This window comes from Oreochromis niloticus, unplaced genomic scaffold (assembly GCF_001858045.2).
Source record: "Oreochromis niloticus isolate F11D_XX unplaced genomic scaffold, O_niloticus_UMD_NMBU tig00001559_pilon, whole genome shotgun sequence".
NCBI lineage: Eukaryota > Metazoa > Chordata > Actinopteri > Cichliformes > Cichlidae > Oreochromis > Oreochromis niloticus.
In genome coordinates, this window is record NW_020327409.1 from 16,173 (window position 1) to 28,138 (window position 11,966).

The 11,966-nt window shown below is 36.0% G+C and overlaps 1 protein-coding gene across 1 annotated transcript; it reads left to right on the forward strand.

Annotated features, from left to right (window-relative positions):
* Nucleotides 1-3,892: 3,892 nt before the first annotated feature.
* Nucleotides 3,893-11,409, forward strand: LOC109197982 (uncharacterized; the record flags this gene model as incomplete). The annotated part of the gene is made up of 3 exons (XM_025904425.1): nucleotides 3,893-6,325; nucleotides 7,281-7,312; nucleotides 8,839-11,409. A coding segment is annotated over exon 3 (1,297 nt), but the record flags the coding sequence as incomplete, so codon positions are not given.
* Between the last annotated feature and the right edge of the window lie 557 nt (nucleotides 11,410-11,966).

The window sequence follows — 11,966 nt, forward strand, 5'->3', positions numbered from 1 at the left end:
TTCTGCTAAGGTTTGCTATGACTTTTGGTGCTCATAACTGCTATACTTTTTGAGATATTGAATTTTTTTTGCAATATTTTTTGCCCATTTTTGCACATTATCAGTGGCCTCACTAGTTTTCCTTGCCCGGTTGAGCCGTGTTTTAGCTCAGTGAGATGAGCAGCCGTTCTCAGACTGGGAGGCCTGGGTTCAAATCCCGCTTATGGCAACATTTCTTTCAGTTAACAGTTAAACTTTTTTAACTCAATTTCAGCTTTTTCACCCCTTTTCAGCAAAATTTTCAGTTTTTTCACCACTTTTCAGCACAAATCCCAGCTTTTTCAGCTATTTTTCAGCAAAAACATCTTTTCAGCAGAATTCTGAAGAGTTCTGCAGAACTTTCAGCAGAACTCTTTTCAGCAGAATTTTCACCTCTTTTCAGCCCAAATTCTGCTTATTCACCTCTTCTGCAAAAATTTTCAGCCTTATCACCTCTTATTAGCACAAGTCTCAGCTGTTTTCAGGAAAAACTCTTTTGAGCAGAAATTCTGCTGATTCATCTCTTTTCAGCGCAAGTTTCTGCTTCTTTGCCTCTTTTCTGCAGAAATTCTGCTGATTCACCTCTTTTCTGCAAAATTTTCAGCCTTTTCTCCTCTTATCAGCACACTTCTCAGCAGCTTCTGCTCATTTCAGCAGAGTTGTCCGTCTCTCCACCTCTTCTTGCTCAGAGTGAGTTTAGCTCAGTGAGATGAGTAGTTGCCTTGAGACCAGGAGGGCCAGGTTCAAATCCTACTTAGGACAATTTTTGTTTTTTTCACCACCATACAACTTTTTGCAACTTTTCATCTTTTTCAGTTTTTGAGCAGACAGCTTCAGCAATAAGGCATCCACACAGCATTTTCGCAGGAAATGCAAATTTTCTAGTTGTGGATGCCTAAAAGGCTTCCACTATTGAGTTCCTGTTTCTTTATTCTTTATTATACTTTATTCTGGTTGCTTCCGTACGTTTTTTGCCGCTTAACTACTGCTTCAGTTTTCAGCCGATTTTCACAGTTCAAACTCTATACTGTTCTGCTCTTTCTGCTGACGTAGGCTATGACTTTTGGTGTTTATTACTGTTATACTTTTTAAAATATTACACTTTTTTCCTTTAATTTGTCCCATTGAAATGAATGGAAATCTTCAGAAATTCTGCTAAAACTTGCTTGTTTTTGAAACTTAACTACTTTGTCATACTTTCACCTAGAAACTCCATTCAAACTTTAAAATGTTCTCAAATTATTGGGCTACTCCTGTCTGATTCAGCTTTTTCAGATCTTCTACCATTTTAATTTTATACCTCTTTAAGTTTTCAGTTGCAAAATTGTGATTTTTCAGAAAATACATGCGTTGTTATGGTTGCTATGCAATTAACTCAGAGTGTGCACTTGTCCTTTCTGAATTTTCTCTTCATGTCTGAACAACTTCTTGCTACTCGCTCAATTTATACTCAAGCCCCACAAATTATACATCAAAACGTAGGTATTTTTGCTGGCTTTCAGGAAATGTCACTATCATTCTTGTGGGACTTACAGATTTTTTGCAAATCTCCTCAGAGTAACACAAAGTCTCAAAACTCTCCATAGAAACTCATTGGAGAGTTTCTTCAAAATCAGCGCTGGAATTCTCTAATGAGAGGCATTTTCAAATCATCATATCTCCTTAACGAAAAAAAGTTGAGACATGAGGCTTGTGCAAATATATCTTCAGACACTCCTGACGCTCACAATTCAAGACGTTTTTTCTCACCTATTACCGTTCTGAGATGAGTTACACTTGTTTGAGGGTAGGAAATTCGTCATTCACTCAGATCTCTTCAGATTTCAAACTCTGGAAATGAGGCACTTTTTTCTCTCGTCATATCTTTTTGATGGATTTCCACAGAGACCTGAAAATTTCCATGACTGTTCACCAAAGCCTGCTGTTTCTTACGGTGAAAGAATGATTTTGATGCTCCATATAGATTTAGAGTTACAAAACGTTGTTTGAGGGCAAGTCAAGGCAGTTTTGCTTTGCCTCTACTCAGTTACAGTGTATTACAAGTCATATATCTTCAATAATTTATATTTTATCTCTGAATTATGAAGACCTGCAGATTCCCCCATCTCTTCTGAACAAAACGGTGTCAGAATGAGCATTCTAGCCCCTACGGTTAGGAAATTATGGCCATTTGTTCGAGGGGAGTCCTGAATGTGAGAAATACACTGAAGAAGACTCATACTTCTCTCTGTGTCTGTGTGTGTAAGGGCTGATTACAGCAGGTGCAGCCAATTTAACTGACCTAGATATACCAAGCCCAGACTCTTAACAGCCACTGTTCCCTTTAGGCTCTGTGTATGTGTGTGTGTATCAATATTTCTCCCATGTTAAAGTATTACTCCTCCATAATAGTATTTCTGCTAAATCAAAGTACTTCTACTACATCTTAGTACTTCTGCTCAATCATAGTAATTCTGGGTAATCATAGTATTTTTGCCAAATCATGGTATTTGTGCCAAATCATGGTTTTTGTGTCAAATCATGACATTTCTGATATGTTATAGTATTACTAGTAGGTGGAGGTATTTCTGTTATGTTATAGTATATGTGCTGAATATAGTACATCTGCCAAATCATAGTATTTATCCCAAATCATAGTATTTGTGCAAAATTACAGTATTTCTGCTAAAAAGCAGAAATAGTACCTTTTAGCAGAAATTTCTGTCAAAAGATATTATTTATGTTAAAACATAGTATTTCTGCTACATCATAGTATTTGTGCCAAATCATAGTATTTGTACTAAGTCATAGTACTTGTGCCAAATCATAGTATTTGTACCCAATCATAGTATTTCTGCCATATCATTGTATTTGTGCCAAATCATGGTATTTTTTTGCCAAATCATGTTATTTGTGCCCAATTAAAATTTCTGTTATGTTATAGTATTACTACTAAGTCGTAGAATTTCTGTTATGTTATAGTATATCTGCTGATTATAGTATATGTGCCAAATCATAGTATTTATAGCAAATCATAGTATTTGTGCCCAAACATAGTATTTCTTGCCAAATTGTAGTATTTGTGCAAAAAAATACTATGTCTGCTAAATCACAGTATATCTGTTATGTTATAGTATTACTACTAAGGCATAGTATTTCTACCAAATCAAAGTATTCCTTCAAAATCATAGTATTACTGCAATTTCACAGTATCTAAGCGAAATCGTAGTATTCGTGCAAAAGCATATTGTCTGTTAAATCACAGTATATCTGTTATGTCATAGTATTACTACTAAGGCATAGTATTTCTGCTTTGTTATAGTATTTGTGCTAAAACGTAGTATTTCTGCCAAATCATAGAATTACGGCAATTTCATAGTATTTTGAGGAATCCCTTTTGTTATACTATTACTACTAAGTCATAGTATTTCTGCTTTGTTATAGTATTTGTGCTAAATACAGTATTTCTGCTTAATTATAGTATTTCTACTTAATCATAGTATTTCTGCTCTGTTGTGGTATTTCTACTAAGTTATTATGTTTCTCTTAAGTAACAGTAAAGGTTTTTGCTAAGATGTTATGTTACTGCTCCATGTCAGAAATACTTTGTAGAAAGCCTGTGTTTCTTTCTGTGTGAGCAAGGGGTGCAGCTGCATTGACAGGAACAACTACACAGCCTGATGACCAGAGAGAAGCAGCATCTCTGATTGGTGGATTCAAATTGAGCAGATCCAGGCTTCTGGCTGTCATAGCTACAGCAGAAAATATAAAACTGGAAAAAGCTGAAGAAGCTGAAATAACTTAACTTTACAGAATTACATGTTTGTGTGTGTGTGTGTGTGCGCGCGCATGTTTCTAATTTGTGTACTTGCCAGCTGTTCTTCCATGGTTTTCTAAAGTTTGTGCCAATTTGCCTTAGTAGAACAACAAGTAGTTTTGAGCAAAGTGTACCCTTGATTAGCTTTCTATCAGCTGGCAATAATGATTTTACAATTTTCCTGCTAAGCCAGGTCCCCAGGCAGCCAATCCTCTGTGAGGACTGGCACATTCAAATTTGCATATCAGGGCGTGAGCGTGTGAGTGATGGATGGCCAGTCCATCTATGGTCGTGCCATCAGTTACCCCCGTGCCAGCTATGTTCTGAGTGAACGAGTGGTCCATTTAGCTCAGAATTCATATGATTACAACCAATGCGTATTGGAATAAAAGAAATAAATGTGAGAAGAACATGTCAGTAGATGCTGCTAAAAAGCCTCATGGCAGTGGGGTTAAAGAACTTCCTGAATCGCTGAGTCAGTGCAGTGCAGTGACCCGAGCCTTTCACTGCAGCTCCTGCTATTGTATGAGGATGCTTAGGTGGCTGTGTTAATTTAATTTAATTGTTAATCCATTTTAGAATACAACTTTCCCCTCCTCTTCTCTGCACAATGTCTATCTGACTCCACATTTTGCAGACTGTCCAGCACTGTTTTTTTGGTTTGGTGAACTCTTTACCTGTTCCTTGGTGTCCAGTCAGTTAAATAAATCTATCATAATGCATTGCATTTTAACATAATGAATTATGATTATTAAGTTATGATTTTTAACCGTTATTTAAAATTCAAATGATCCTGTTTGGAATATTTATTCAGCTTATATAAGTAAAACTCTGCTTTTTTTTGTAGCAAATAAATACTGTATGAGTATAATTAAATGAACTTCAAAATTTTAATGTCTTCAATGCCCATTTTGTGTAATGAAGGAATTTCCCACTACCCCTGAACGCCACTGTTTTCTTTCATCTCCGGCTCACTCCTGCACCTCCGCACACTACCCGCGATTGCTGAAGGTAAGACCTACTTCTCTGCTTCTCTGAAATGAAATGTTTATAAGCTTTTTGAGTGATTTACCGAGTTGTAGTTAGTGACTTTTAAAGTCAGGCGAAGTATAAGTCATATTAAAGCAACACAATGGCTGCTTTTTAATGAAAAGTTGTAATTTTAGTATTTTAAAGGACTGTTTGAGAAGCTAGCCCTGACAACTCAATGCTAATGCCTAGCGCTATAGGCCCAGTATAAAATGAAGTTGGTTTATTTGACTGTTTACATTTATTGTTTTGTTTTATTAGCTTCATTTGGTGTGTTAGTGTTTCTGAGTCTGTTACAGAAGGTCCAGTTAGTTCTTCTCTTCCCAAATTAGTCGGTTAAAACAGCCTCATTCTTTAGGTTGTAAGGTTATGTGATGTAATGAGCCGCCGTCTTAGAACCACTAATTAGCTGCTGAAGCAGCAGGTTTGGCAACTTAAAAGGAGTCATTTTACCGCCTCTGACTGAATGCGGGGAGAGAAAGAGTCACGTGCCTGTGTGTGCATTTGTCTGTGTTGCGGGTTAATTAAGGGAAGGGGGAGAAAGACTGAGAATAAAACACATAGTTACATACAAGAATAAGAAGGAGACTCTAATTTTTAAGAACCGTTTAGCAAACGTGTGTTTGTGCTGTCTCACTTTTAAATAAAAAGCTAAATATGCTGCTCTGTTTGACTTCTCACTTTGTGGAAAATTAATAAAACAAAAATGGCCCACCTTCAAATAAATAAACTGTAGCAGCGGGCCATTAATATTATTAATGTTTTATGTAGATATTTATTTTTAAACAACAGCATATTAATATATATACTAAATGATACTGTGTGCAGTTGATAACATTTTTAGGAAGCAGAATTTGAATGCAGGGCACCTCAAATGTTAAAACCTACAAATATATCATCTAAGCTTTCATTTATAATTGTTACATGCTTTGAAATTGTTATGTCACCACTTGATAAAGTGTGCAGTGCTAGGTGTAGCAAATAATTTCTAATGATATTTACTGTCTTATCTAATAGCACCAAAGTATTAGAGCTTCGTATATGGGACGGTTGTCAGTCATCCAGGTCATTGTAGTCTAAGAAGCTTGGAAAGGAAAGTGTCTGGACTTCTTTAAGTTGTGTGAAGCCTTTTACCTCGCATCTAAGAAGAAGATTCTCAGACGAGTGAATCAGTGAAGAACTTAAAGATGTCTAGACGCTTTTCTTTCCAAGCTCCTTAGAATATCACAGCTTAACATTACTAAGAAACTTATGTGGCTTACTGCAAGTGGATGTAATTACATATTGCTTTTAATGAACATGGCAATTTTTAATAAGGTTTCGAAAAAAACGAAAACAGAAGAGTTGTTGTTTGTATTCCAGAGACTACAGAGAGTGATGTAGCATTGACTCTTATGGTGATTTTAATTGTCTCATTCTGTATTTTTGTTACTTGTCTTTTGTTAGACGGAGTGAAATACAAGCTTGATTTTGTCATTTGTGGTAAGTAAACAGTGATTGTAACTGAAGCAATATGAACCTGGCATTGTGTAATATATTTAGCAATTTACATATAATAGTTTGCTCATGGGCAAAACACATAGTCAGGATTTATAATCTGTAGCAGCAAAGCCCCGGTCAGTATAAGTCGTAGCTTAAACACTTGTATTGATTTATGTTGTCTCTCAAATTCTGCTTATGTATTAAAGTCAGAACACTGTAGAAGTATTTTGCTTGAGTCACTAAATCTAATAACTTTAACAGTTAAGCAATAATACAACCATAGTTGTAAGTGGACAGTGTATGATACATTAAAGCCAGTGTGTTATTTATTTACAAAATACAAAAATTACTTTATTAATTATTTGGTGAACACAGTGTGTTTGAAAATTAAATATAAATGTTGCCAAAAAGGGAAATATTACAAAATAAATAAATATTCCTACCAACAGGTACAATGGAAGGACTTTTTAGTGTAGTATTTAAGACAATTTTCATTACAAAAATGTCGTGCCACTGTTGTTGCTGTAACTTGTCAATATTTACATGTATGAGGTTGCTTCTGATTTAAACAGTTGCTTTGTATCCAACTCTTTAATCTTAAATGACATTAAAAATTTTGTTTTTCACATTTTATTACCATTGACTTGTGATAGACAGTCTTTGAGCCACAAAGCTTCTGTCTAGGAACAACTTGGTATATTCTGCATCTGTGCCAACAATTATTGGTGCCTATTTGCACTTCTGTATTATGAATGCTTTTATTGCACATGTTATAGCCATCTGAGACCCTGCAACTAATGTTTGTCCTTTTTAGACTACAGTAAGTTCATTAAGGCTTTCAGAAATTGAGGATTTTACTAATTATTTTATGTCACAGTAAAATCAATTGTGTGTGAAGAGGCTCTACAGTCTGAATCATTACACAGTTATCTGATGTATTGTTTCCTTTCTCTAGACTGCTAAACTGATCTGATCGTCTCAAGTCTGGTAAGTAAAGTTTTGTTTGAGGTACAATGCTGGGAAAGGTCTTTCTTTGTTGCAGATTTATTTTTTCATGCTTCTTTTTGTCATGTTTCAAATTATCTAACAAGGATAACTTGGCTAAATACAAAAAGCAGTTTTACAGGGATTATTTCATTTATGAAGCAGAGAAAAGCAAACCAGAACAACCTGGTCTAATGTGTGAACATGTTACCCAGCTGTGGAAGCCCTGACACCAACAAGTATAATCAAGCATTTACATTAACTAGTAATGACTGGTTTAAATGCTTTTGGTCCACTCTACTTTTAGAATTGTTTTAATTAATGTTCAATATAGGGTTTACGAGTCATGTCAAGTATCTTAATTTCACTAAAGTCCAGACTCTGATTAGTCTACACCAAGAGTTTTGCTTCTTTCATAGTTGGACTTGCTTGTGTACTTCAGATCCCTTTCCTGCTGCGAATCCCAAGTGTGATTAAACTTAAGCTCAGGACTTGATGGCCTGATGCAGGTCCTAAAGTAGTAAAAGGACTCTGGGCCATCACAGTAACAGCACCATTTTTGACTTTAATGCTGGTGTTTTGGGCTTTTTTGTTTGTTTTGTTTTTTAATATTTCTTTCACTACAGAAGGCTCAGTTTAGTGCAGTGACTCAGCACAGCTCTTGTTTATCATCAAGATGGTTTTAGGCAAATGTGAGAAAGGATTTGTTCTTTTTGGCCAGTTAATCAATAAATTTTAATTTGAGTGGATGTAAAGTTGATGTAGAGCAGGAGGCCTGCTCTAACCTCAGTGTGTGGGTTTATTTGGACCATATAATGTTAACAGTAAGTTACTGTAGCAGCACATCTTGGTTATAGACTGTATTTGTTTTTATTGTTTTAATAGAATGCAAAAATTTCCTTAATAGTTCCACCGCCATTTGTTAAACATTGTCATTCAGTTCAGTCCAATAATTTACTGTAGTACGCTTCAGTGTGTAAAGCCCTATATGTACTGTATTTTTCAGATTATAAGGCATAATGTTAATGAATGAGTCTTTTTTTTTTAAACATAAGGTACATTAAGCCAAACAAAACACACAGATAAGTCAATCTAAGTTGTAACACATAAAATACAGAACAATACGCTCACTTTTTCAGTTCATTCCTCTTCCACAAATCCATCAAATTCTTCATGAGCTGATCAGTTTGAAACCTGCTTCGTAAGCATGGCTCTTAACAGTTGCCAGGTCCCTATACACACACACACAGCATAATATTATGTTCAAGCACAGTGTGAATTACACCGCGAGGCTCCTAACTACGGTAGCTTACCAAAGTTGTACTACAACATTTTGAGAGATTTTGCAGCGCCGTGTCCCACATAGAATTGGTTTGAAGTCAGTAAGCACAGCCAGAATGAATACACAAGGCGCACTGTCTATTTTTGAGAACATTAAAGGATTTTAAGTGTGCCTTATTTTCTGAAAAATACTGGAAAGCTATGTTTATTGGAAATATGCCTAATTCCAGTCTTTTTGTGTCTTACAGGTGACCTGCTGCAGAAGCTCGCTCTCTCTCTCTCTCTCTATCATTAACAAGCCATTCAGTCTGTCCTATCACTCTCCCCACTCTATCTATTTTGACAAGCCGTTCTATCTTGCTTCACTCTATCCCACAAGCTCTATCTAAGTTATCAAAAATCACGTTTTTAACTGGAATCAACTTTTGACTGGAATCAAGTTTTGACTGGAATAATCAAGTTTTGACATGGTCCCAATTTTTGGGAAATTGAAGTTACCAGTACTTCATCTATCTGTTACAGAATTCTGAGAGATCTCTGCTCTCACTGCTCCTTCTTTCCTATCGTTAAACTCTCTCACATCCAGTCTTTTTGCTGGAAATTACAAGTAGAACGTTGAAATTACAATAGTAGAATTACAGTACAGTAGAAACTACTTACACAGCTGTAGATTTGTAATTTTAATTTTTACTTGGAACACTTAGGAATAAACACTGATAGTTTGGCTTAGAGGTGCAATTACTTTGATACATTATATAAAATTTACACCTTAAAGGTTTTTTTGTAATAAGATAAACTTGTTATATTATACAACACATTCAGACTGCTGTATTCACAAAAATATTAAATCAGATAACTTGAGATACATTTTGCTAGTCTGTTTCATTGTCAGTAAAATTGGACTATAGTAGGGTTATACTATTATTATTTAGGGACATTTCTGTTACTCAGTGTAAGTGTTCAGACACAATTGCCATCGAGAAGCTGCCCTGAGGACCCAGACTTCCTGTTTCCTGACTGCTGCAGAACATCCAGCTGAAGAATCCTCATTGCCTGTCATCTGATCACCACACCATCACAGCTCCTTATATTTGCTTTAAATTTTAAATATCTGAAAGATTTACACAAAGTCTACTTTAAAAAAAAAACGACTTTTATTATAGCCTGTTGATTATTGTGATTTATTCTGTATGTCCCTTTACAGAAGCTAAGATCTAGTCATTAACAAGTCTGGTTAAAATATAAGAAGTAAAAATATTCTGTTTTGGAAAAAGCTACAATAAAACTGAGCAAAGTGTTTTCAAAGAACTGAATGTCTTTTATATTGAGTTTGGATTAAAGTCAACCTTTTACATCTATTTACATATTTATAAGAACATTGGAACATTTTTATATTTATATTGACATTTTTTTCAGATTTAATACTAACTTGAAGAGTTATTAGTTCTTCACTGTTTCCAGGTTGAGTTTTGTTTATATCTTTGTATAAATACATATAAGCTTCAGTTTGTACTTCGATAAAATGCCAAGAAAAGGTCAAAGGTCACAGTCCCAGAAGCTTAGATGGCAAAAGCAGAAAGAACAGGTAAATTTTTCTCAGACCGGTGAGCAGGTAAAGGTGTGTGTTACAAGTATTCCTGGTCCAGAAGTGCAGAGCAGCGTTCAGACAGCCACACCGTCTTATGCAGATGTGGTAAAGAGAGGTGTTCGCTCAGCATGTGTGCCAAATGCTAAAGTACAGCAGGTAATTCCGATTGAACCCCAGGTAACTGTGCAAACGCAGCATGATGGAGAAGCTCCAGGACCGTCTCATGTACAGGTTACAAACAGTGAAACTCGTCCACGAGTGAGTAGCATCTGTGCGTCCCGAAGCCAGGCTTCTCCTAGGTATGGAAAGTACCGGAATCAGCAATGCATGGCTAACAGTTTGGTTTTCCTGTCATTCTTACACGAGGATGAATTCATAACCAGAGCAGATCTAAACCGTGTGTTGGACAAAGGCCATGCCGTGTATTCAGATGCCAGAAAGAGGTTTGTGAACAGCGTGTTTCTAGCCTGTGATGAGCTTCCCACAGTGGTCACCAGCCGCAGACACGAGTATCAAGTGGACATGTCTCAGTTAGCTCATTATGGCACATTTGATGGTACAGATCATTTTCCGAGCCTTGAACAGGGACTACAGTGTTTGGCTTCAGACGTTCGCTACGCTCTGCTACTCATGGGAGGAACAGTCATCGCAGTTTGCAGGCTGACTTCTGGTGAATACGGATATTTTGATCCTCACCCACGTAAGTCTACAGGAATGCCATTGTTGCTAGGTGTAAGTGGTGGAACTGCAGTTATGTTAAAATTCACACGTCTTAATGACATGATTGACAGGATCAAATGCTTGTACCGAATGTTTAGCATCGCACCAACCTGCACTTATGAGCTACAGCCTGTCGAGTTTCACAGTGAAAACACTGCTGACCAAAGAGATGCTGATCAAACCAGTGAATACAGACAACCTGCTACAAGTGATCCAGCACCAGTTTTAAATCAACCTGTTCTTGAATTAAACTCCCAAACATCCACTGAGCAAACACAGAAAACTGGGATCAACACTTTAACCATGGAAGTGATGTCATCCAGAGTGGATTATTCAAATGAGACAGCTACTGCTGAGATTAACCAGCATCCTGATTATTTTGAAAATGAAACATCTGCATCTTCTGTGAGAGACTCTCAGGTAAAATCAGATTATGCTCCTCAGAATGATACAAACATTGCCTCCTGTTCAACTAAGACAACACAGGAACTCTCAAATAAACTGTTGAAATGTGATAAACACCGGAGGCAAAAAATGAGAAGATTATTGTCCCAACAAAAACTACCACAAAGGAAGGAAAATCAGAAAAAGAAAGAAAGGCAGATGTACACTTTTGATGAAAGCTTCAAGACAAAGAAAAAAAATTCCAGTAGAAAGTCTAATGATCCTGATCACAGACAGAAGAAGGGTGTGTACAAAAATAATCTGTATAAATTAAATACTTTATATAGAGAGAAACAGAGAGAGCATATGAGAATGATCTATAGAGAAATTGCTAAAATTAGAGAGAAAAAAAGAGAACATGTCATAAGGATGTATAAGGACAATCCCATATTCAGAGAAAAGCAGAAGGAACGTATGAAAAAAACATACAGGGAATCTTATAGACAATGTCCTAAATTCAGAGAAAAGCAGAAGGAACGTATAATAAGAGCATATAGAGAATGTGCTGTATTCAAAGAAAAACAGAAAGATCATATAAGAAGAATATACAGAACTTGTGATGAATTCAGAGAGAAACATAAAGCTTACATGAGGTCATATGTTTCTAACCTATATAAAGAAAAT